The sequence below is a fragment of the Pleurodeles waltl genome, chromosome 1_2, assembly GCF_031143425.1.
Source record: "Pleurodeles waltl isolate 20211129_DDA chromosome 1_2, aPleWal1.hap1.20221129, whole genome shotgun sequence".
NCBI lineage: Eukaryota > Metazoa > Chordata > Amphibia > Caudata > Salamandridae > Pleurodeles > Pleurodeles waltl.
The window spans coordinates 362,133,309-362,160,536 of record NC_090437.1 but is presented as its reverse complement, the minus strand read 5'-3'; the positions used below and the strand labels follow the sequence as shown (position 1 = coordinate 362,160,536).

The 27,228-nt window shown below is 45.4% G+C and overlaps 1 protein-coding gene across 1 annotated transcript in view; it reads left to right on the top strand.

Moving 5' to 3' along the window:
- The window catches only part of GRIN3A (glutamate ionotropic receptor NMDA type subunit 3A), a 748,999-nt gene that overhangs the window by 428,324 nt on the left and 293,447 nt on the right, over window positions 1-27,228 (top strand). The window contains exon 4 of the mRNA XM_069239855.1: window positions 373-518. Within this exon, the coding sequence (XP_069095956.1) occupies window positions 373-518 (146 nt within the window). The remainder of the gene's footprint in view (window positions 1-372; window positions 519-27,228) is intronic.

Here is a 27,228-nt window from a genome sequence, read left to right as displayed (position 1 = left end):
TAATCTGACAAATATATTTCTTATTGCTAAAATGAATGGCGCTTCACGCACAAGCTCGCTCGGGGTGTGCTTCGTATTCAAAGGCAAATTAACAGTAACTATTATAACCCCCAGTGGAAAAATCAATATTGCATGGCTCATGTCTCCCTTCATGATATCTAGATTCATTAATGTTCTAAATGTGCTCATTCCCTTGCCATTGAATATGCAAATTATAACGATTGTGTTAATTGGCACATAAATACATTACAAAACAATGGACTTCGCAAACAATTAATGAACGAGTCAAAGGCTGTATCGTTTAAAACAAGCAATTAAACTTCAGCTCACCTCTGAAGCCACAGAATTCTCAGTCTGTTTTTTTGTTTTTAGCTTCACCACCCTTCGCAAGGCTTCCGGTTTGGAACTGTTCGAGAAAGCAGTGCTGAAGATTATGTGAAAAAAAGCTTCCCCGAAATGCACGAGTACATGAGAAGATACAACACACCCGCAACATCGGATGGAGTTGCATTCCTAAAGTAGGAGTCTTTTTGCTTTTATAACACCACATTGTCACCCAAACTTCCAATTATGAGTTCTTATGTCAGTAGCGAGATTCTGTTTGCATGAACGGTCACCTCAGATTCAGAACGCCTCAATAACATTAAAAGGAGGCACTGAGACAAACTATAAACATTGAAGTCCACATGGTGAGTTCCCTCACCCAGTTTTTGCTTGATTTTGAACTTTGCAAATTATTCCTACATAGGATATAATACGCCCTACCACAAAATGCAAGAATAATGCATGTTACCGAGAAGAAGGAGGCCAAAGGTTGTCTTCCTTCATAAGGGCTTGGCCTAGGCGAGGCAGAAAATAAACACTGGCTCAATCCCCATATTTGAGCGAATACACAATGGAACAACGCATGATGGAACCATGCATGCCTGAACAACGCAGTTGGAACAACGACCGTGTTGTTACCCCAAATGCCTTACCCACAAATGCTTTCACAATGATTTCTCGTGGTAAACGCATGCCTGGTAAAGGCATGCGCGGAATGGCATGTGTGGTTCCAGCATGCGACCCCCCCCATCCCGCCGCTAAAAAAAATCCTAACCCTGCCCCTAAAAACAATCCTACCCTGAGTCCCCTCGTCCAAAAAACAATCCTACCCTGACCCCCGCCCCTAAAAACTGAAACCTCCCGACCCCCACCCCACCACTAAAAACTGACACTACCCCACCCGCCCCTAAAAACTAAAACTATCCCTACCCCCACCGCACCCTTAAAAAATCCTACCCTGAACCCCCACCCTGCCTCTAAAAACTAAAATTACCCCGACCCTCCACCCCACCCATAAAACTACTGCGACCCCAACCTCTGCCTATAAAAACTAAAACTACCTTGACCCCCACCCCTGAAACCTAAACTACCCAGACCCCCAGCCCTGCCCCAAAACTTAAACTACCCTGACCCCCCCACCTTTTCTCTAAATTCTAAAATTACCCTGACCCCCACCCACCTCTAAAACTACCCATCCCCACCCCATAAAACAAAAACTACCCGACCTCCCACCCCTAAAACTAAAACTACCCGACCCCCACCCGCCCCTAAAACTTAAACTACCCTGACCCCCCTCAACCCGCCCCTAAAACTTAAACTACCCTGACCCCCCACCCCGCCTCTAAAAAATAAAATTACCCCCACCTGCCCCTAAAACTACCCCTAACCTTACCACAGCCCCACTTACCTGACCGCGTCGTCTCCCGAACCTGAGTCTGTATTCATCTGCCTTAACCACGCATGTTCGTTGTTCAGGACATGCATGATTAAGGCAGAGAAAAACAGATTTGTTGTTCACAAAAGCATTGTTCCGCTTTCCTGGACAGTGTACGTCCTTGTTCCAGATACGTGGTTAAGGCTGTTTCCCTCTTTGAGCATGTTTTTACTGCTCTTTTTACTGCTCTTAAGGAAGAACCGTGAACAGTGTGTTTGACAGAAGGAAAATCAAGTAGAGTACAAGGACCTAATCAAACCTGAGAAAATATCGCTATTAAGGAGTAATTATTAAGCACAATAAATTGTTCTAATAATAAAAAATCATTGCTCAAGAAAACAACAAAAACACATAAATTAAAACAATACTTGTATTAGTGAATCCAGGGATATTCACTTTGAATTTTGCACACAGTCTGGTCACATTGGACCTGCTGTCCCAGACTACACCCTTGAGGAGGATGAAGAGGGGCCAGGCACCCAGGCTCTATATCAAGCATGTTGGTGCCCGCACAGTGTGACCAGTCCAAGATGGGCCCGTCTGAGCCCATTAAAAGATGACCTGGGACAACTCTCTCTGCTCTTAACTTAAACCTTTATTTTAAGTAGCATAAGACGTAAAAGAGGAACATTACAGCTTTATCTATGGTTAAGGATAACTATAGTAGTATTGTGTCTTTTCTTATGCGTGTGATGGGGTCCAAAAATAAAGAGATCAACAACATAGAGGAAAATTTGATTACTAGGCAACAAGTTGTTGCAAAAATGTCATCTCCCGGTAGTCCTGTGGCTATACCCAACAGAAGTATTGCTCTCGCCCAGAAGTCAGAGGCTTCTGCTGGGCCTCCAATGGGTTCATCTAACCCCTATATTGGGAATGATTACCTGCCCATTGAAGCAGTTTCATCACCTGCCCAAAACAATCATAAGAGGTGCTTTCTTCTTTTTATGTGGGCTTCATGTGTGCAGCACACACAGAAAGTGGAAAACAACTGGGAGAAATAAACATATTTCTCCCAGTTGCATTCTTCTTACACCACCCCTGAGGTGGAGTAGAAATCAGACACATTCCCAGACTTGTAAATCTGGGAATGCGTCAGATTCCTTTGGATTCCATGGGTGCTGCTTGGGGCAGCACCCAGGGAATGCTCCTTTCACACAGTGTTATCGTGAAAGGGGTCTATATTTACAAAGCCATGATAAGCCATGCATGGTGGCTTTGCGCAGGCTTGTAAATATGGGCTGGCACACTGCGCCACTGGAGCGTCAAAAAAATGAAGCTCCGGTGGAACATTGTGCCACTAGGGCCCCATAAATGAGGCCCTTTGTGTCCCCTTTTGTGTCACTCTGCCACAGGAGCCATCCTACAAACACCAGCGTGTCCCCAGCACATGGCCCTGCACAAGGAAGGACTTTGTCACATGCAAAACTGTGATCGAAGACAGCGCTCATTCTCTAAATTGCATCCAAGATCCGTGACACATGCTGATTAAAATCACTGCCTTCGGTCCAGGTCAATGCCAAAGGACTAAGAGAAGCCTTCCAGCATGTTCTCATCTTTGCCATAACAACCATGATATCGTGACAGCTTAGGCTGCACTGCACGCTACTGAGGGGTGTGAACTCACCAAACCTGCTTTGTCCACCGAGAATAACGTCATGAAGCCTGACGCTGCACTGCTTGCATTAGGATGACCTCTATAGCACAGAGAGATACTGTGTTCAGGGACGGGACCCGCTAGGTCCTCTGTTTTGATTCCGCGCCACATGGCGGCCAAGTGACTTTGCTCTATCGGTCACAAGGGACCTGGGGCTAACTTGGGTGTGACCGTAAAAGCTTGTTTAACTACAGTGCACCTACCAGACAATCTCCGGTGGGGAATCCCTGTAAATCACCCTGGTCTCAGTGAGGCCGCAACACCTCAGTAATCGCAGTTGCTTTTCTAGCCCTCTCAGCAACGAACCCTTTTCTTCAGCACTGTGATATATCAATGCATACTTGAAAGCACTATAACTTGCAAAGTATTGATTGGATTTTTGTCATTTTCGTCTCATTTTAATCATATATATATATTTTTTTCTAAACTGGTGTAAGTCTTTTTTGTGGTGTCTTTCACCGTGTTAATGTACTTAAGGTTTGCAAAAATACTTTACAGATTTCCTCGTAAGTTAGGCCTGACTGCTCTGTGCCAAGCTACCAGAGGGTAAGCATTGGCTAATTTAAGGAGTGTAACAGACTTACCCTGATTAGGATTGCGGTCTCTGCTTGGACAGGGTGCATACCTCTGCCAACTAGAGACCCAATTTCTAGTATTATGAAATATGCATTAACTAGCTCCCTGCCTTATCAGTGTATTCTACTCGAGTGTAAAGAGGGACAGAATCTTTTTATTTATTAATTTATTATTATACATCATCATCATCATTAAAAAATCTTTATTCTTGAATGAACATCCATCAAACAGAACAATACATAAAGATGCACTACCTGTGATTAAGAATTTAAAACAGAGAAAAATTAAACCATCCAATTATCAATTTAAAAATACATGACAGTCTCTGCAGTTAGTGATTTCCAAAAAAACAAATTAAATTAAAATCCATAAATCATCATCCTAATAATATCAGTCATGGTCATAAAGCTACATACAAGTAAAATGAGAAATAAATAGCATTAAGAACCATCCTTTCTCCAATTGAAATGATCCCCTGATTTTGAGGCCTCAGTAGGATTAGGGCTCATCCATAGTCAATGATATAGTTACCAGGAGGCTAGCCTTTTGTTCCTGAGCCTCCACGTATTCAGTAAAAAACGAGAGACCGCAAAAATAATAGAAGGTCTTACGTCACATCCAAGGATACAGATTGCCATGCCACAGCTTCTGAACCCCAGATTGTGACAGAGTGTTAAAATTCATTTCCTTCTAAACCTGCCTTAAAATGGACAAAAGTTCAGAACAATGACAATGGTTTCAGATAGCTCAGGGCAAAAGGAATAGTCACAGTCTGATCAAATGGAAGCATGCAACCATTTGGCCGTGACTAACCGTGGTGCTGGGGAAGCCCAAATCCAACGATTTGAGACCCATATCAAGCTGCAAGGGAATTAAGGGGTGCTAGCCGGAAGGCTTGTGAGGAGGCACAAGAATCTGTTTGCTACCTTTTTCAAGCTCCCAGTATCCTTATTACCCCATAGACCCCCACTTTACAGAGTAGATCATAGTGATTGAAGTTTATAGATTTGGAGTAGGGGGGCGAGAAAGAGAACCATTATGGGACCTTATAATACTCCAGATGTTTTGCTCCATTTTGAGTTACTGTACTTAACTGTTGCACAAATACTTTATGCATTGCCCCTTAATTTAAACCTGGCTGCTCTGTGCCAAGCTACCAGGGTGTGAGCACAGCTTAATTTACGGAGTGTAACTGACTTACCCTGACTAGGGTTGTGGTCCCTACTTGGACAAAGTGCATACCTCTGCCAGCTAGAACCCCAAATTCTAACACAGGTATTGTGAAAAATGCATTAACTAGCTCCCCTGCTTATTAATTTGTTTTCCTTGTGTGTAAAGAGGGTCATCATTTTGTATTAATTATTTATTTTTATTATAATTTATTTGATTATGCTTGTTCAAATTTCATCATGGCTTTAGATGAGGATTTGCAACAGTTTATGCCCTGCGCTGAGCGGCATCTATATCTAGTATAGCTAGGTGACTTCAGTGTGCATATGTGTAAGTATCCATTGTGGAAGGTATGTGGTTTGGCTGATGCTGATGGGCTAGACTTGACTCATTTATTCATTAACTTCTTTATTTCGTTCATAAATTACTTTAAAAGGTAGAATAATACATGCACATCTCATAAATATCTTTTAAAAAATGATACGCAGGTATAAAAGCATTATATAAATTATCCAGAATGGCAGAGAAACGCCCCAAAAAAAGGAAATTGCTTCAAAACGAAATTCATACCAATTCCTAAACAACAAATAAAATATCTTACAAAAACAAATAATACATTTCAGTTTCAGGAATCAAATTCATGTCGACGAAAGTGCAAAAGTGCAATATAAAAATATAGGAGCTTACATAAATTAAGAGATGTTGCATAACAGCAATTTACCAAGTGGCCATTATCAGTGGTTCTCAAATGGGTGCAAAAATACAATAATGATACATAGCCAGGTCTAAAGTGTTACCCGAAGAGAAAAAGTGATTAGAATTCTTGGCATAAATCCCCGGACCAAGGCTAGAAAGACATGACTATGCAAAGTGCTTATGTTGACGCTTCTAACATTTTTATCATTAAATTTCATTTTTGCCATGTGATTGACATCTGCCCTTCACTGCACCCTATGCCTCCCACTTTCTCAGGTAAAGGCAATTCCAGTCTAATTGACTATGGGGGTTATTACAACTTTGGAGGAGGTGTTAATCCGTCCCAAAAGTGACGGTAAAGTGACGGATATACCACCAGCCGTATTACGAGTCCATTATATCCTATGGAACTTGTAATACGGCTGGTGGTATATCCGTCACTTTACTGTCACTTTTGGGACGGATTAACACCTCCTCCAAAGTTGTAATAACCCCCTATATCTTGGTCACACAAAAACTATGATTTGTTAATACATGATCTTCAAGTCCACACAATGTGTGTCCGTGAGGCCAACCCTCTGACACTGAAATCAAAGACAATTGGGGATCAAAAAAACAGTGACACTCAAGGCTTGGAGGTTGACAAACAGAATGGGCTGCCAGTCAAACGGTGTAGTAGAGATTCTCAAAAATGTTTAATGTCTGTTATTCGTGAAAATAAAGCACTGGTGGACTTATGTCTGGATGACCTGCTAGCACCACTACAATTATACACTCCTACAGGCTTTTAGCAGATAAAGTTTTACTGGCCCTGTAGGAAATAGGGTTGCTGACTGAGGGGTGCTGAAACCCTACTCAAGCAGCAACCCCAATTCTTGCCAAGATGAAACACAAGAAACCCCAAATTAACTTCTGCTCAGCCCTCTGGTAGCTTGGTACAAAGTAATCAGACGTAACTTAGTGGCAAAATATAAGGTAGTAGTAGTAAATACTTTATTTTTGCCAAAATATATAAAATTAATAGATCATAAAACTATAAAATGAATGGATTCATACAATTTCCTACATTTTAAATACATCAATATGTTCACAGTTTAAAACGAGCTATATAACTCATAATACATTCTATTTCCAAGGGCCCTCTATACATTACAAGGATAAGAATTCTCTCTCTACTACACTCTTCAGCCCAAAAACGATAGATCTTAAAATACTGTAATATAATAAAATTCATATAATTCCATACATTTTAAAATATATCAGTAAATTTCACAGTTTAAACAATATTCTGAAGGACTATGCTCTTAAGCCCTTCGAGGTTCACTTACATAGGGAGCAGTTGGAGTGTCCATTTTTGATCTAAGTTTCCATGCCCACTGTAGAAACCTAGAGACCACAAATGTGATTACTTCTCGTGTTTCAACCCTCGTAATCTCACAATAGTGGTTTGCACCCATAGCTCTACATAAAGGTAATATCCATTTTTGCGTGGTTGCTCGTATAATGGACAAAAGAAGAAGAAATCTCCTTCAGTCTCACTTTTATAAGAGCAGTAAGAGCACTGGGCAGACATATTTGTGGCCTTATCCCATTTAACCATGTAAGAACTCAGCGGCAACACCCCACATCTGAACAGGATGTAAAGCCGCTTTGCCTGGGGAGGCAGTATTCTATCAAGGTCGGGTTCAAAGTGCGGTATATATTTGTACAATAAAACCTGGGCAGATATACTTCCTTACTTCTGGTCACTCCAAGACCTTAAGGTTACGTACTGCCAGTATTCTTTTTTCAGTTTCTGACTATTGCTTCTTCTGATTGAGCCAGGGGAATCCCATAGTTTGCCCATATTGACTAGTTTGCGTAGATTTTTAACACATTTAGCCAGGATGTTCATGTTTGGGAATCCAAAGATACTAGTTCTACAAGAGAATCCCAATATGGGGAAAAATCCCCTGGTGACCATACCCTAATCTAATGCAGAAGAGGTTTCAGAGAAATTATTTGATGGATGCTATAGAGGCCTAATTTATACCTCAGAGGAAGAAGGGGTACACTTTGGGGAAGGTTAAAAAGGTCCCTAAAGAACTTGTTCTCCATTTGCTGTAATACAATAGAGTATCCTCAAATTTTCACCCCATAGATCAGAGCGGTCGTAGCTGCAGCTTTATATACTTTTAAGGCTGGTGACACCAGACCCCCATCTAGTGCCTTATATCTTCTAGATATGGCCATTGATCTACAGTACAGTATGGTCTTAATTTTCTCCAGTTGAGGACCCATTTCAAATGTTTCGGAGAGCCTTACCCCTAAATAATCAAAGTTTTCAACCTGTTCTAGTCTGACCGTACCTATTTTCATGTTATTTTTAAAGAATCAGTGTGGCTTTATAGCCATAAACTTTGATTTTGTCAGATTAAGCTCTAGGCCTCTTTCTGTGCAAAAGTCAGTAGAGGAGTCCAGCTCTCACTGAAGGCCCATTGGTGTCCTTGATATAAGGAGGGTATCATCTGCAAACATGAGTAATGGGACGGGTGATCCTGCAAGTTTAGTTGCATCATGCCTTCATTTTAATAGGCACATCACTGCTCCATGTATATAAAGGCTGAACAGTGTTGGCACAGGGACACATCCTTGTCTAACTCCCCTATTAACAGGGATCTTGGCTGTAAGATCCCCCCATTTCATCTAACCCTGGCATAAGTATCCTCATGTAGTGTTCTTGGTAGCCATATGAGTTCCTTAAGTATCCCGTATGATTCTAAAATCTCCCAAAGTTTGTCCCTTGAGACCAAATCAAAAGCTGCTCGGAGATCTAAAAAAGCTATGTATACATGTACGAAGCTTCAATGTAATATATTTCCAGCATAATATCATGAAGCGAAAGACCTGGTCTAATGTACTAACACTTGCCCTGAAGCCCGCCTGGGCATCTTCAAGGATTAAGTGATCATTAAGCCAGCACTGGAGCCTCATCAACACCTGTCTGCAAAATATATTCTGGTTTATGTCTATTAGGCTTACAGGCCTGTACTTAGATGGTTTGTCTCTATTCTGCTTTTTGTATATGAGAATTATAACTGCTCCGTGCCAAGATGGTGGAATCCCCTCTCCCTTCAATATGGCATTGCTCAAAGCATTAATGTACGGAGCCCAGACTTCAGGTTGGAAAATCTAGAGATCAACAGGGATACCATCTAGCCAGGGTGCCTTTTCTCTTTTTGACCTGATTCATAGCATTATATGTTTCAGCAAGAGTAAAACTCGCTAACCCTCTTTCCAAACCCTCCAATATAGTATCACCTAGGGCATATAGTATCACCTAGGGCTATGTCATCACTACTTCCATCCGAAGTCTTTAGCATGAACCACAGCAGCTTCCCTTATTCTCTCCTCCTTTGCTGCATATAGACTTTCAAAGGGGGCTACCCATTTCTCAGGTGGAACAGTTAATTCCATGTGGTTGTCAATAGTGTGAGATCCCATTGATACTAGCTTCCAGAAAGCTTTTGCGTCCCCTTGGTGGGGAGCACTTGCTAATTCAGCCCACTTCTCCATTGCCCAGTGTTAGAAATGGGGTCTTTGTTGGCAGTCAGGTTACCCCCTGTCCATGCAAGGACCCTCACTCTAGTCATTGTAAGTCACACACAACCCAAATTATCCTGTGCCCACCCTCTGGTAGCTTGGCACTGCGCAGTCATGCTTAACTTAGAAGGCAATGTGTAAAGTATTTGTGCAATAAATCATGCAATAACTTAGTAGAACACCACAAAAATACACCATACAGTGTTTATAAAAATATATAATATTTATCAGGTTAAATGCAGGTCAAAATGATTAAGATTCAATAAGTACACATTGAAATATCACTTAGAAAATGATGTAAAGAGTCTTTAGTTCTTAAAAAGCAACAAATGTCTCTTCCAAGCATAAAGTACCTGGTTTTCATTCAAATTCTCCACAGGGGACTGCAGAGGAGGAAATGCGTGGAAAAGGGGGAGGTGTGTGTCGATTTTTCTGGCGCACACCGACGATGCGTTGTTGAGTTTTCACACAGGGCAGGCTTTGCACACATTTCCGGCACGTAGACTGGGATTGGCTTTGGGTTGCGGGGTTTTCGGATGCCCCGGAAATGATACGTTGAAATCCTGGGCGTGCAGGACGAAGTCACAGGGGCTGTGTCGATCCGGTGGGCGATGCGTGGAAATTTCTGATGCACGGCAGGCGCTGCGTCAATTCCTCTCAGGAAGTCGGGCTGCAGCATTCTGGCTTGGCTTTGCGTCGATCCAGTAGGCCATGCATTGAAGTTCCGGTCGCAACGCTGGCGCTGCATCGATCTTCTTCTTGCAAAGTTGGGCTGCGTCGATCCGGTTCGGCGTGCAGTGATTTTCTCACTGCCTTGCAGGCTGTGTGTCATTTCTCGCAGGCTGTGCTTCTAATTTTTGCCACACAAGGAGTTATTTTGCAGGATGAAGTCTTTTTGGTCCTGAGACTTCAAGGAACAGGAGACAAGCTCTATCCAAGCCCTTGGAGAGCACTTCTCACACAGCCAGAGAGCAGCAAGACAGCAGGGCTATAGCAAGGCAGCAGTCTTTCTCATGAAAGCAGTCCAGGTGAGTCTTTTGGGCAGTCAGGCAGTTCTTCTTAGCAGGTTGCAGGTTCTGGTTCAGGGATTTTTCACCAGTGGTATCTTGTCCAGAAGTGTCTGAGTTTGTAGGGTCAGAGGCCCTGTTTAAATATCCAAATGTGCCTTTGAAGTGGGGGAGACTTCAAAGAGTGGCTTAGAAGTGCACCAGGTCCCCATTCAGTTCTATCCTGTCTGCCAGGGTCCCAGTAGGGGGTTTGGTAGTCCATTGTGGGAGGGCAGGCCACTATCCTTTCAAATGTAAGTGTCAGGCCCTCCACCCTCCCAGCCCAATTCAGTATGCAGATGTGTGCAGGTGTGACTGAGTGTTAGAAATGGGGTTCGCAGTCAGGTTACCCCCTGTCCAAGCAAGGACCCTCACTCTAGTCAAGGTAAAAGAGAATCACCCTCAACTAACCCCTGCTTACCCCCTAGTTAGCTTGGCACGAGCAGTAGGCTTAACTTCAGAGTGCTAGGTGAAAAGTATTTGTACCAAGGCACACAGTAACTTAATGAAATCACTACAAAATGACACAACACAGGTTTAGAAAAATAGAGAATATTTATCTAAACAAAACAAGACCAAAACGAAAAAAATCCACAATACACAAGTCAAGTTATCAATTTTAAAAAAAAAGAGTCTTCATGTAGTTTTAAACACACACTAACACTGTTAGCATGAAAATGTACCTTGGGTGCGTCAAAAATACCCCGAACGGGCGAGTGTGCATCGAAAAGGGCTTGCGATGTGTCAATTCCACTCATGAGTGGGACCTTGCATATATTCTCCTTTTGTCGGGTCAGGCGCATCGTTTCTTCTCTCTGCAGGACAGCGATGCATCGATCCGGTCAGCACTCTTGGGTCCGGGCAGGCCTTGCGTTGTTTTTACATGGCCAGCAGTGTTTACGTCGGAAATCCAGCCGCACGATGATCCGAAAACCACGCAGCGCAGGTTGCGTTCTCACCAGCCTCCGTCAATGATGCTGCGCGTTGTTTCTCCAGCTCCGTTTGTCGATTCTTCAGTTGCGTTACAGGCGAGCGTTGATTTTCATCCAGCGGCACGTCGATTTCCCAGCTGCAGATCAGAGTCGTGTCAATCTTTTCCCCGCACGGCGTTCTGTCCGTGGGTTTCTTCCTCTTAGGCTGCCAGCTTCTCCTTTCAGGGTCCCAGGAACTGGATGGGCACCACAGTGCAGAGTAGGAGTCTCTCCGGAGACTCCAGGTGCTGGCAGAGAGAAGTCTTTGTTGTCCCTGAGACTTCAAACAATAGGAGGCAAGCTCTAAATCAAGCCCTTGGAGATCTTCACAAGATGGAAGGCACACAAAGTCCAGTCTTTGCCCTAAGAAGCAGCAACTGCAGGATAGCTCCACAAAGCACAGTCACAGGCAGGGCAGCTCTTCTTCCTCAGCTCTTCTCCAGGCAGAGGTTCCTCTTGGTTTCCAGAAGTGTTCTAAAGTCTGTGGTTTACGGTGCCCTTTTTATACCCAATCTCTCCTTTGAAGTAGGCCTACTTCAAAGCAAAGTCTCTCTTGAATGTGAAATCCTGCCTTACACAGGCCAGGCCCCAGACACTCACCAGGGGGCTGGAGACTGCATTGTGTGAGGGCAGGCACAGCCCTTTCAGGTGTGAGTGGCCACTTCTCCCCTCCCTCCTAGCACAGATGGCTCATCAAGATATGCAGACTACACCCCAGCTCCCTTTGTGTCACTGTCTAGTGTGAGGTGCAACCAGCACAACTGTCAAACTGACCCAGACAGGGAATCCACAAACAGGCAGAGTCACAGAAATGGTATAAGCAATAAAATGCTCACTTTCTAAAAGTGGCATTTTCAAACACACAATCTTAAAATCAACTTTACTAAAAGAAGTATTTTTAAATTGTGATGTCAGAGACCCCAAACTCCACATGCCCAGCCACTCCCAAAGGGAATCTTCACTTTAATCAGATTTAAAGGGAGACCCCATGTTAACCTATGAGAGGGACATGCCTTGCAACAGTGAAAAACAAATTTAGCAATAGTTCACTGTCAGGGCGTATAAAACACATTACTATATGTCCTACCTTAACCATACGCTGCACCCTGCCCTTGGGGCTACCTAGGGCCTACCCTAGGGGTGTCTGACATGTAAGAAAAGGGAAGGTTTAGGCCTGGCAAGTGGGTACACTTACCAAGTCGAATTTACAGTTAAAACTGCGCACATAGACACTGCAATGGCAGGTCTGAGACATGATTACAGAGCTGCTTATGTGGGTGGCACAACGAGTGCTGCAGCCTACTAGTAGCATTTAACTTACAGGCCCTGGGCACATGAAGTGCACTTGACTAGGAACTTACAATTAAATAAGCCAATTGTGTATGAGCCAAGGCACCATGTTTTAGGAAGACAGCTTATTCACTTTAGCACTGAATAGCAGTGTAAAGTGAGCAGAGTCCTAAAGCCAGCAAAAATGAGGATGAAGGCAAAAAGTTTGGGGATGACCCTGCAGAAAGGCCATTTCTAACTACCAGCCTTTAGCAAAACAATTTTATAGTTCTTTCTGGCATTTCTTATTTGCACCTGACCTCCCTCCTTGAGAGCATTCAATAAGCTGCCTTTGGTGAATCTGCATTCTCCTGTGTACCAGGCAGGCAGGTGTTTTCCCTTGCTATCAACTCTTTTTACATCTTTTACAAAAAACCTGCTTAGCTGTTCCATCAGATGAACATGGAGATTAGGGAAATTTCTCCTCCTCCTTCACTAATTGCTTTGGATAATATTTCCTCAAAGAGGTTATAAATGTGTGTTAAGGCCATGCTATCATTCATTATCACTGACCACTTTATATTCCTGAAACTATTGGAGGTCTGGAGCACATCAACCTTAATTACTGGATTCAAGTTTTGATTCTTAAAAGGTGTTTTTTCTACCTTAAGACTTAGAGCATGATGGCCACTATCTGTTCTTAACACAATGTCCATGTCTATTAAGGAAGGCCATAGGAGCTGGTCTATAATTATATAGTCTATATTACTTGTTATTGAACCCCTTTCAAAGGTTGGGCATTGGGAGATGTCTGATTTGGTGTTGCCATGTACTACTCTCAGGCCATGACTCAAAATCAAGTCGGCCATTTGTAGGGCTACATATGATGTATTTTTCTCTTTAGCCTTGAGGGAACTAGATCTTACTGCTATAGCAGGTGAGTGGATCTGCATTCTTTCCCTTTCCTTCTCCGTTCTTATTGTAGCATTGCAATCCCCTGCTATTATTTTTAGCGAGTTTCCCTGGAGCTTATCTAAATTCGAAAGTTGATCCCCCGGGGGGGGCAAAGCTAGTAGGCAATATAGATCTTATATATATGTTCACAATAGCTATAGTTTTTGTTTCACAGTTGATGTAACGTCTGATCTCAAGGTCTAATAAATCTCTACTCTCAGAGGGATTTACTTTGACAACAGGGAACAAGTCCAATTGAACCAATACCATTAAACCTCCAGAAGCACTCCACGCAGGTGAGGGAGTGGCTTCTGAACTATGTTCTAAACCCAGATATGTGCACTACTTCATTTTTCCCAAATCTCCTGCAAGAGTACTACATGATACTTATCTATGAAGCATCCCCATTCTGGATCTGAGAGCTTAGCTCTTTGTCCGGCTATATTCCAAGACAGTAGTCCTATATGGTCCCCACATGACATGTCCCTCTGATCCTTGCATTAAATCATTTATAGCCTACTCTTCCATAGGTGTAAACCCCCCCACCCCATTGAGACTTCCAGATGTTGCTGTATAGTCCCGGTGCTCATCTGTACTCGCATTGTGGAACACTATTTCCCTCCCATTTCCCCTTAATCAATCAATCTTGTTCAAGTCAGTTTCCTGACCAGTCCACGGGAAATTTGTCCCATGGGAAGGTGTGAGCACACAGTTTATAACATTAAATGGTGGTCCATTCTCATTTAAGTTGTGTAGTTTAAGGGTTATTTGGGAGGGGGAAGCAGGGCTGGATCTTTGGTCAAGGGATAATAAGCCTTCCACTAAATGTTTTGACCTTAACCCCAGTCTTACTGTGTCCCAATTGTTATTTCTACTGAGGCGATTAGCAAAAGCAATATCTTCTCTAATAACCGACTTACAGCCTTTTGTGTGCCTTACCTAGTATGTATTGCTTTGTTGATAAGCATGTCTTGCGTTTCCCCTCTACTACTTATCTGTTTGGTCAAGTTAACCATAAAGATATCAAATGTCTTCCATACATAACATTTGGACATCTTCCTCCATTTGTAGTGACCCAACTAATTAGAGATCCTGCTTTCTGGGTCTTCAAGGTATTTAGATGTGGCTCAGGCTCTAGTGTTGTACACTGATCTTGACGTCATCTATCCTTATGGGTCATGGAACAAAGAGAGGGCATTTCTACTCTTGCCTGACTAGCTGCATGAATACAATTGGTTACAATCATACGGGGGCATTGTCTTGAGGCAACAGGCTGTTGCATGCCTCCTGGGCCAGATCTTTCTTGTAGTTCTTCCAGGGTATTGGTTATGGCCCCTACCAATACTTTTAGCTTATCCAATTGTGTAAGTGTTTTGCCAGTCGCCCAGTACACTCTTGGAGGCTTGCTACTTCACCCTTAAGGGAATGCAGTTGTTCATCTAGGATATTGCTACCTTCGCTAACCCGGTCTTTTGATAAATCTGGAATACCTTAGCCAATGGCTTCTGTGACCGGAGTACCCAATATCGCATATCTATTTGAGCAATCTATGTTGGATATAGATGGAATTATAGTTGTTTCTTGGTCCTCAGTGGGGCTGTTTTGGAGTAGTTTAGATTGTTTAACAGGTGTTATCTTGGGTATGGAAGAAGGCTGAGTGCTAGTTACACCACATTTATTTATACGGGATGGTGATCTTTCTCTATTGATTTGTGTTGGACTTTTGCTTATGCAGGGTCATCCCCAGTCTTTTTGCCTCCTGCTTCCTATTTTTTTTCTGACCTGTTGCTGTTTGCTTTTCAACGCTGAGCACTTTACCACTGCTAACCAGTGCTAAAGTGCCTATGCTCTCCGTGTAAAATGTGTACGTAATTGGTTCTCCATGATTGGCATATTTGTTTTACTGTTAAGTCCCTAGTAAAGTGCACTAGAGGTGCCCAGGGCCTGTAAATCAAATGTTACTAGTGGGCCTGCAGCACTGGTTGTGCCACCCACACAAGTAACCCTGTAATCATGTCTCAGACCTGCCGCTGCAGTGTCTGTAAGTGTATTTTTACATTGTAAATTCGACTTGGCAAGTGTACCCACTTGCCAGGCCTAAACCTTCCCTTTTCTTACTTGTAAGGCGCCCCTAAGGTAGGCCCAAGGTCGCCCCAAGGGCAGGGTGCAGTGCATGGATAAGGTAGGACATATAGTAATGTGGTTTATATGTCCTGACAGTGAAGTACTGCCAATTTCGTTTTTCACTGTTGCAAGGCCTGTCTCTCTCATAGGATAATATGGGGGCTACCTTTAAATATGATTAAAGTGTAGATTCCCTTAGAGAGTAGATGGACATGTGGAGTTTGGGGTCCCTGAACTCACAATTAAAAAATACATCTTTTAGTAAAGTTGATTTTAAGATTGTGCGTTTGAAAATGCCACTTTTAGAAAGTGAGCATTTTCTTGCTTAAACTATTCTGTGACTCTGCCTTGTTTGTGGATTCCCTGTCTGGGTCAGTTTGACAGTTGGGTTGTTTTTCACCTCGCACTAGACAGTGACACAAAGGGGGCTGGGGTGTAACCTGCATTTCCTGATTAGCCATCTCTGCTAGGAGGGAGGGGTGGTGTGGTCACTCTCATCTGAAAGGACTGTGCCTGCCTCTGACAATGCCGGCTCCAACCCCCTGCTGTGTGTCTGATGCCTTTCCTGGGCAAGGCAGGATTTCACAAGTAGGTGTGAGTCCCCTTTGAAGAAAGGTGACTTCAAAGACTAAAATGGGTATAAGAAGGGCACCCAAATCTACAGACTTTAGAAACACTTCTGGAACCAAGAGGAACCTCTGCCTGGAGAAGAGCTGATAGCTGAGGAAGAAGTGCTGCCCTGCCTGTGACTGTGCTTTGTGGAACTTTCCTGCAGTGCTGCTTCTGCCAGAGTAAGAGGGCAAAGACTGGACTTTGTGTGCCTTCCACCTTGTAAAGAAATCTCCAAGGGCTTGAGTTAGAGCTTGCCTCCTGTTGTTTGAAGTCTCAGGGACAGCAAAGACTTCTCTCTGCCATCACCTGGAGTCTCTGGAGAGACTCCTGCCCCGACAAGTGGTGCCCTATCCAGTCCCTGGGCCCTTGAAAGGAAAGCTGGTGAAATCCAAGGAAATCAGCTTCGGACGACTTCGGACCGACACCGCTGCTGAATCCGGTAACGCCGCCTGCACCTGACGCCGTGACCTTCGCTGGAACGCGACGCTCTTCGCAGGCCCGACGCCGCAGCAGCCCCGCTGAAGTCCGCGACTCCGTGGAAGTCGCCGCACCACATTGTGACCGACGCCGCTCGAAGTGCACGGATTCAACGTTTCGCACAGACGCCGCGATTCCCGACTTCGCGCATCGGCTTGTTTTCACTCTTCACCAAAGGTACTGTACTTGGGGGTCTACACGACTCCGTGTCCGGCGCCGCTGGTGTCGGCTTGTTGGGAACGACTCCGTCACGACGCCGTGTTAACATCTCATCGAAGCATTTTTGTTTCTAAGCGCTATTTTTGAGTTTAATCTTTAAAAATTCATAACTTGACTTGTGTATGCCGGATTTTTGTCGTTTTGGTCTTGTTTTGTTTCGATAAATATATCCTATTTTTCTAAACCGGTGTTGTGTCATTTTGTAGTGTTTTCATGAAGTTACTGTGTGTGTTGGTACAAATACTTTACACCTAGCGCTCTGAAGTTAAGCCTACTGCTCTGCCAAGCTACCAAGGGGGTAAGCAGGGGTTAGCTAAGGGTGATTCTCTTTTACCATGACTAGAGTGAGGGTCCTTGCTTGAACAGGGGGTAACCTGACTGTCAACCAAAGACCCCATTTCTAACATTGGTGATCAGCGGTTGGGATTTGGACTTGTATTTGTACTTGACATACAGTAATTAAGTGTACACTACTGTTTTGAGCTCAGACCACTACGTGACCACATACTACTTGTCTTGTGATTCTGCTTTTTGTTCTCTGATGTCCTCCTGGAAGTATTGCTAATATTTTGGGACTTTGGTTTTTGGTTGTGAAGCCTTTGCAGAATGGAAGTCAATTTCTGGCACCTATTTATGTATAAAAAGTGGCAGCTTAAAGCATTCTGCATGGAAAGGGGACTGGCTGTGAACAAGAAATCCAGAAGGGAGGATCTTGAGTCAGCCCTGTTTCAGTATGAATTGAAACGTTGTCAGGCAACACCACCAAATGAGTCTGAGGAGGATAACTACTCTGAGGAGGATAACTACTCTGAGGAGGAGGACTACTCTGAGGAGGAGGGCAGTGGCCCTGAGGAGGGAACAGAAAGAGATGATTGGCTCCTAGCTCGAATCCGGAGTCTGGAAGAGCTAGATGCAGAGCTTGAGAGGGCTGAGGAGCAGAGAGCCTTAGTCCTGGAAAAAGAAAGGATTACAGCTCAAGAGCTGAGCTGTGAAGAGCTGAAGCTGGAGGCCATGACGGCTGAGTCCAGTTCAGATGGTGGCAGCAAAAATCTTGTATCCAATACTGCTGAAGAAGTGCACATGCCCAGAGATGTGGTGCCCTACTTGAAGGAGGGAGTTAACACACGCCAGGAGGTTCAGGGGTATGAGGTAGCTCCAGTGATGCACAGGGTCCCTGAGGTGGATTGGGGACCTGGCATGGGGAGTCATATTGCTACTGGTGGGAGGGACACTCTACTGACTCTAGTTGAGAGTGACAGGGAGAGGGGTTCCCCCCAGGTAGAAGTCCTGGTTATGGAATGTGAAGACATCCCAGAAGAGTGTGGGTTGAGTGTCAGGGACAGTCAGGTACTGTCTCACCAGTCTCAGGAGGATGATGTGTGGTGCTTTTTCAAAGCAGAGTCACTGGATGGTTGGATGAAGGGTACTTTGGTTAATTCATGTAAGGGGCTGAGTGATGTAATTGCTGGAGAGCATATGTCTAGTCCTTATTTTCCAGAGCTACGCCAACACCAGGTGGAGTGTGAGTTCTCTGACCCCAGGGAGCTTACAATGGAGGCAGACCTCTTGGTGAGTACCAGAGAGTCTGAAGAGGCATTTGGGGGGGCTCCTGAGAGGAGTGGTCTAGGTATTTCCCAACCAGGTGAGGTAGGGAAGGATTGTAGTGTCCCAGGTAGGTCCCAGTGTAGTGGAATGGGTGAGGGACCCCATGTCTAGTCTCTGAGGAGAGGGAATGGGGATGGGCTGAGGTCCAAGGTGCCCGAGATCCGGTCCCAGGTCCTGGAGGGTTCCATGAGGGAACACCAGGGGGGGAGCCTAGCCTGTACCATAGGGCCATCTGTTGAGGGAGATCCCACAGTGTCAGGAGAACTTGGGGGGGGCGGCTGTAGCCAGCGTCCCACCAGTTCTGGTGTCTGGCAGTACCACTCCTAGTGAGGGGGTGCAGAATTCCAGACAGAGGGTTGAGAGGGGGTTGCGGACCCCAGTGGAGAACCTGGAGGGTCAGGGGTCAGCTCTGAGAGCAGAGCCCCCCAGGAATGACCTTGGTAAGACCATTTCTGGGTTGGGGGGAATCCAGACTCTGTCAGATGGGCAGAGGTCAGGAGACCTGCGCCAGCCAGACTCTTGTGTGGCCCTTGGGGACAGTGTGTCCATTGAGGGCGGTAAGTGTGCCCCCCTGAAACTCCTGGTGTGCCAGGCAGTGGTTCAACCGCAGGGTGGTGACTCTGGGTTGAATGATCATGTTCAGGAGGTAAACTCTGACCTGGTGGGGGGTAAGTGTGCTCCCAAGGACGTCCTGGTGCGCCAGGCAGTGGTTCAACCGCAGGGTGGTGACCCTGGGTTGGATGACCAGGTTCAGAGGGTAAACTCTGACCTGGTGTGGGGTAGGTATGCCCCACAGGAATTCCTGGGTTGCCAGGCAGTGGTCCAGTCTGTGGGTACAGACCCTGGACTGGAGGATCAGGTGCAGGGGATAAACCCTGACCTGAAGGGGGGGGGCTGTTTGCCCAATCACCCCCCCGGTGTGATTTCAAGGGGTACTCTCCCTGAGGGGTGGGTGCAGAACCCTGAGTGTAGAGGAAGGGGAGGGAAAGACTCACCCCTGGCCCCAGAGCAATCTAAGGGTACAGACCCTGGATTGGAAGGCCAGGTTCAGGGTGTCCCCCCTGACCTGGAGGAAGGGGCTACTGCTAACAGTGCCCCTACCATGTTGTCTTCTGGGGGGGGCCACTCCTAGTTGGGTGGTTCAGGACCCCAGAAGAGAGGGCAGGGGGAGGGAAGCCTCACCCCTGACCCTGGTCCAACCTGAAGGTACAGACCCCAGGTTGGAAGATCAGTTGCAGGTTAACATCCCTGCACTGGTGGAAGAATTGTGCAGGACTGCTTCAACAAGCACCCTGACATTTTTTTACTCTGGGGGTGCCGCTCCTGGAGGGAGGGTACAGAGCCCCAGAGGGGAGGACCAGGGTCAGGTTATCTTCTCTGACCTGGTGGAAGGGAGAGTGGTCAAAGGGTGTCAGGCACCTGGGGCTACCGCCCCCCACTCTCCACAGTCACAGTGGGTGGAGAGGCCTGAGGTCAGGCTCTCATCCCTGACAGTCATCAGGGGTCACTGTGGCTTGCTGTCCTGGTGTACAGAGTTGCCCCTGGGTGTGGGACGAGAGTCACACCCCAGGGGTGGAGTGGGCAACACCACTGTGTTGGCCCTGGTGGTACTATCTGCCCATTGCAATACATCTGTGAGCAAAGTAAAGTTAGGTGCTGCACAGATGGTGTCTGCAGATGTGGAGAAGGGTTCCCCATGGGTTAGCTTAGTGGGCCCTGAGAGTATGGACAGAGGGATCCAACTGGAGTCAGGAAGGCGTAGAACTGGAACATGCCCCTGCTGTTGTGGGCCTGGGTCCTTATTCTATCGCCCCGATCAGGGAAGTACATCAAGGTATTGATTGTTCTCCCCTGGCTTTAGGCTGGTAGGGGGTCGTGTTGGACTTTTGCTTATGCAGGGTCATCCCCAGTCTTTTTGCCTCCCGCCTCCTATTTTTTTTCTGACCTGTTGCTGTTGGCTTTTCAACTCTGAGCACTTTACCACTGCTAACCAGTGCTAAAGTGCCTATGCTCTCCGTGTAAAATGTGTACGTAATTGGTTCTCCATGATTGGCATATTTGTTTTACTGTTAAGTCCCTAGTAAAGTGCACTAGAGGTGCCCAGGGCCTGTAAATCAAATGTTACTAGTGGGCCTGCAGCACTGGTTGTGCCACCCACACAAGTAACCCTGTAATCATGTCTCAGACCTGCCGCTGCAGTGTCTGTAAGTGTATTTTTACATTGTAAATTCGACTTGGCAAGTGTACCCACTTGCCAGGCCTATACCTTCCCTTTTCTTACATGTAAGGCACCCCTAAGGTAGGCCCAAGGTAGCCCCAACGGCAGGGTGCAGTGTATGGATAAGGTAGGACATGTAGTAATGTGGTTTAAATGTCCTGACAGTGAAATACTGCCAATTTCGTTTTTCACTGTTGCAAGGCCTGTCTCTCTCATAGGATAATATGGGGGCTACCTTTAAATATGATTAAAGTGTAGATTCCCCTAGAGAGTAGATGGACATGTGGAGTTTGGGGTCCCTGAACTCACAATTAAAAAATACATCTTTTAGTAAAGTTGATTTTAAGATTGTGCGTTTGAAAATGCCACTTTTAGAAAGTGAGCATTTTCTTGCTTAAACCATTCTGTGACTCTGCCTTGTTTGTGGATTCCCTGTCTTGGTCAGTTTGACAGTTGGGTTGTTCTTCGCCTCGCACTAGACAGTGACACAAAGGGGGCTGGGGTGTAACCTGCATTTCCTGATTAGCCATCTCTGCTAGGAGGGAGGGGTGAAGTGGTCACTCTCATCTGAAAGGATTGTGCCTGCCTCTGACAATGCCGGCTCCAACCCCCTGCTGTGTGTCTGATGCCTTGCCTGGGCAAGGCAGGATTTCACAAGTAGGTGTGAGTCCCCTTTGAAGAAAGGTGACTTCAAAGACTAAAATGGGTGTAAGAAGGGCACCCAAATCTACAGACTTTAGAAACACTTCTGGAACCAAGAGGAACCTCTGCCTGGAGAAGAGCTGATAGCTGAGGAAGAAGTGCTGCCCTGCCTGTGACTGTGCTTTGTGGAACTTTCCTGCAGTGCTGCTTCTGCCAGAGTAAGAGGGCAAAGACTGGACTTTGTGTGCCTTCCATCTTGTGAAGAAATCTCCAAGAGCTTGAGTTAGATCTTGCCTCCTGTTGTTTGAAGTCTCAGGGACAGCAAAGACTTCTCTCTGCCAGCACCTTGAGTCTCTGGAGAGACTCCTGCCCCAACAAGTGGTGCCCTATCCAGTCCCTGGGCCCTTGAAAGGAAAGCTGGTGGAATCCAAGGAAATCGACTTCGGACGACTTCGGACCGACGCCGCTGCTGAATCCGGTAACGCCGTCTGCACCTGACACCGTGACCTTCGCTGGAACGCGACGCTCTTCGCAGGCCCAACGCCGCAGCAGCCCCGCTGAAGTCTGCGACTCTGTGGAAGTCGCCGCACCACGTCGTGACCGACGCCGCTCGAAGTGCACGGATTCAACGTTTCGCACAGCTGCTGTGATTCCCGACTTCGCGCATCGGCTTGTTTTCACTCTTCACCAAAGGTACTGTACTTGGGGGTCTACACGACTCCGTGTCCGGCGCCGCTGGTGTCGGCTTGTTGGGAACGACTCCGTCACGACGCCGTGTTAACATCTCATCAAAGCATTTTTGTTTCTAAGCGCTATTTTTGAGTTTAATCTTAAAAAATTCATAACTTGACTTGTGTATGCTGGATTTTTGTCGTTTTGGTCTTGTTTTGTTTAGATAAATATTTCCTATTTTTGTAAACCGGTGTTGTGTCATTTTGTAGTGTTTTCATGAAGTTACTGTGTGTGTTGGTACAAATACTTTACACCTAGCGCTCTGAAGTTAAGCCTACTGCTCTGCCAAGCTACCAAGGGTGTAAGCAGGGGTTAGCTGAGGGTGATTCTCTTTTACCCTGACTAGAGTGAGGGTCCTTGCTTGAACAGGGGGTAACCTGACTGTCAACCAAAGACCCCATTTCTAACAATTTGTTTAAGGAACAGTCTGATATCCTTATGAGTGTGTTCGTTTGCCTTACTTTTTTGTACCAGGCCTTTGGCCGTGTTATCAGGATGTTCATCTGTATGGACGAGCAACCCTTCAACTTCTCCAATTAGCTCATCAATTTCTGCTAGAGTGCAGTTCTGTGCTGAATGTCTCAAGATCTTCTTCTTAGCAGCCCCTGTTCGCAGATGGATGTCTATCGCTTTCCGTTTCACCATGGTACCAACCCGCAGGCAGCCCAGGGATACTCAGCTAATTGCTAAAAGCTTTATAAGGCCTTTATAAAATCAACCAATAAGGAAAGCCGACTAGATTGTGGCCGTCCAGGACTACATCAACATAAGTGATGTTTTACGGTTCCGGTGCTCCTGTTGATTTGTAAAAGGCAAGGTTGTAAAACTCATAAATTATTGGGTTACTTAAGTGGTGTTGCCCTACAGGAGTCAATAATCAATTACTTGTTGGCCAAAAGTAGTAGCAACTAAGCTAATCAAGAATCAATGCTGGTAGAAGAAGGAGCCAAGGGGGTGGCTCTGCCCTGCCTCTTCCTGGCACTGACGGGCATGGGATGGGCCAGCCCTTGTCCTGGGCTTTGTCTGGGTGCGTCCCATGCAGCGGGATGATGTAGTCAGCTTTAAGTGCCCAGTGGCGCAAAGAGAGTGACTGTGGCTCCTGCTGCAAGTTACATGGGCCTTGTGGTCCAGTCCCCTTGTGTCCCACGCAGCAGGAGGATGAAGTCAGCTTTAAGCACCCAGTGGTGCGAAGAGAGCGACGGCAGCTCTGGACACAAGTTACCTGGTCCTTGTGGTCCCGGCCCCTTGTGTCCCGTGCAGCAGGAGGATGAAGTCAGCTTTAAGCGCCCAGTGGTGCAAAGAGAGTGACGGCGGCTCCAGACACAAGTTACCTAGGCCTTTTGGTCCCGGCCCCTTGTGTCCTGTGCAGTGGGAGGATGTAGTCAGGTTTAAGTGCCCAGTGGCGCAAAGAGAGTGATGGTGGGTCCTGCAGCAAGTTACCTGGGCCTTGTGGTCCCGGCCCCTCATGTCCAGCGCAGCAGGAGGATGAAGCCAGATTTTAGCACCCAGTGGTGCGAAGAGAGCGATGGCGGCTCCGGACACAAGTTACCCTGGCCTTGTGGTCCCGGCCCCTTGTGTCCCGTGCAGTGGGAGGATGTAGTCAGCTTTAAGAACCCAGTGGTCCGAAGAGAGTGACGGCGGCTCCTGCCGCAAGTTACCTGGGCCTTGTGGTCCCAGCCCTTTGTGTCCCGTGCAGTGGGAGTATGTAGTCAGCTTTAGGTGCCAAGTGGCGCGAAGAGGGTGACGGCCGCTTGTGTCCCGTGTAGCAGGAGGATGTAGTCAGGGTTAAGAGCACAGTGGCACGAAGAGAGTGACAGCAGCTCCGGACACAAGTTGCCTGGGCTTTGTAATTCCAATCCCTCATGTAAGGTATTCACAAGCACTTCAAACAGTAATAAAATGTAAACACAAAAGAACAAAAATCCCACACACCAATTAAAAAAAAATAGAGGAAATGTATTAAATATCGACAAAAATCCAATCAGTAGAACCGGAGCAATGCAATTTCAAAGATTTAATACAAGTGTTGCTTTTAAAAGCACAAAGCAACATTCGCAGTTATCTGGTTGTGCGAGTCACAACTGTGGACCAGATACAGAGACCAAGTTAGACACACTAAAACAGTTACCTTCAAAAGTCCAGCATGAAGAGTTCCGTTCACAGTGGAAGGGCCAGTGAGAAGTATGGAGAGCATTGTGAATGGTCATCGCTGTTGAGGAATTGTGGATGGTCGTTGCTGGAGATTTGGGTTGGCAGTCACTGCAGGCTGTAGATGCTGTAGCGCAAAGTGCAGATCTCGCATTGCCAGGTGTTGCTGGCGACCGCTGTGGTGCTAAGAGTCATGTTCACCAGAGCTTCGTGTTGGCAGGTGGTGCAGTCAGCAAGATCTTGGGGTAAACAGACCTGTTCGTGGTCGCGAAGACCCCAAAACTCCAGGATGTCTACTTTCTTTAAAAGGGGAGCTCTACTGATGCCACACCAAGGCTTCAGGACCTAAGGGGGACCTCTTGGGGATCAGGAACTCACTACTAACAAAAGAGTATCCCTTCTGAATTTCTGGTGCCTCCACAAGGAAAAAGAGGGGGGAATTCTGTTACATGCCACTCCTGTGCACCACTCAGTGGGAAGGGAAAGAAGCCCTTTTATATATATATATATATATATATATATATATATATATATATATTGTGCTTCATCATCGGGTTCATCCTGACTCCTAAAAGTTAGGGTGGGCTCAACCGTATTCAAGGGAGCTCTTATGAACAAACTTAGGGGGCGTAACTTTAAAGATACAAATTCCCCATCTACTCCCAAGGTATCCCTTTATTAGTGAGGTGGATGGTAGGGTTAAAAACTAAAAAAGTATATATATAGGGACATTAGGATGTACTAGTCCTATGAACCTCAATCACCAACATGTTACAGCCATATACTCACAGCCTTAAAAGGTCCTGGGCTTTCATCAGTGTGTATTCATAAACATGTCACTCACCCAATAAGATGTTGTATGTGTCTTTTTTGTGCAGCATGCACAATACCCAACGCATGGACAGAGCATTTAATACTTGCCACTCGGGTTATGCCCAAATTGCTGGACATAAGTGTTCCCAGGGGGATCGAGAGTGGGCGGTCCTGTAGTCAAACTTTCTCCAAGGGTCCCAACTCGTTATGAGACCTACTTGGCTCCGCTCCCCTGCTTGTGGCTGCTCTGTGCATGCTTAGATATTTTTGCATGCTACACAAAAAGACATGTAAGACTTGTAATTGGGGGAGATTGGGACATTGAGCATAATGGTATTTATGGCATGCAATATGGCTTTCGGAAAGGGATTGGTTTTAGGGAACACTGTTTAAATGTTTCCTTTTTGATTAACAAATACTTAATGGCCAAAAAAGGTTCCACCTACCTAGCTTTCATGGAATTCACATGTGCGTTTGATTGAATTGTCCATGCTAAGTTGTTGGTAACGATGAAGAAAATGGGGGTTTATGAGTCATTGATCATATTTGTAAGACAGCTGTATGTAGGAAAGAGTCCAGTTTGGGAAACATGGGGAGTCACAGAAGAATTTGAGACACAGACAGGTGTATGGCAGCGCTGCATATTGGCCACTTTTCTCTCTACATTATATATCAACAACATAGACAAATTGCTTGTGTCAAAGATAGATTATGTACTGGTTCGCTCTCATCCCTTGCCTGTTTTGCTTTATGCCAATGATGCAGTTTTGATGGCAAGAACAGGAATTGGTCCGCAGGGCCTCCTATATACTTTTGTGACCTTCATGGATATTTTATATTTAAGTGTTAACTGCAGTTAAAACCTAGAATATGATTTTAGGTCCAGCTACAATTAAGGTGTGTTCCCATTTCCTAAATGGTCAAAAGATAGCTACAACTGATAACTTTTCCTATCTAGATTTACTCTACAATCAATAGAATAATTGGTCGCATTTGAAGAACATCAGTAGGTATTATTTTAAGAAATTGATTCTGGCCATGAAGGGTTTTGCTGCAAGTCTGGGGCGTAAACCTGTTAAAGAGATAAGCACTCAATGAGACTATGTAGCCAGGCCTAACACAAGGCACTCACGGATATTATCCAGGATTGTGTAAAAGGCAATTCATAACACTGAAGTGATACTCTAGAACAAAGGTTGGCTACCAAACAACCCCAAACATAATCCCCTCACTTATGGTTTAATTAATGATAAACACAATAGGCGTTCTGAGCACTCAAAAGTTCAAATGAAAGTCAATGTCCAGTTCCAGGAGTCATGAGGTTTCAAGTAGTTTTATTTCAGATCCATTATGTAGCTCTGCATATCAAACATCAGGTGCCGGAAAGTGCTCCATTTGGCAATATCAGGGTGCATGCCGATATTGCCACATGGAGCACTCTCCGGCACCTGACGTTTGATATGCAAATATGGATTAGATACTGAAACTGTTACTTTAGAACTGCTTTTCATGTTGCCACATTTCAGCTCTGAGGAAGTCGAGGGCCTACTCGCCATACAATAAAACATGTGTTAGCTGCTCTACATCAACTTTGTATGAACTACATGGTGGATCTGAAATAAAACTACTTGAAACTTTACGACTCCTAGGATTTGACATTGACATCCACTTGAACTTTTGAGTGCTCAGACCTCTTATTGTGTTTACTGTTAAAGAGATGCTAGATATGTAGCCAGCATGATTCCTCATATTGGGCGGGCATTTGGGGCCACGTGAATGTAAGTGCCCTACAGACGGTAGAGAATCAATTTCCTAAATGTCATCCAGCAGTTTTGGCAAATTGCTCCTCCAAAATCTGCCATCAGGAGCTAGGTGTACCGTTCTTAGAAGACTGTTTAATATCATCATCTCTATTAATATGGCACTTTATGGTGTAAACCCGCTGCTGCTTTAAATGG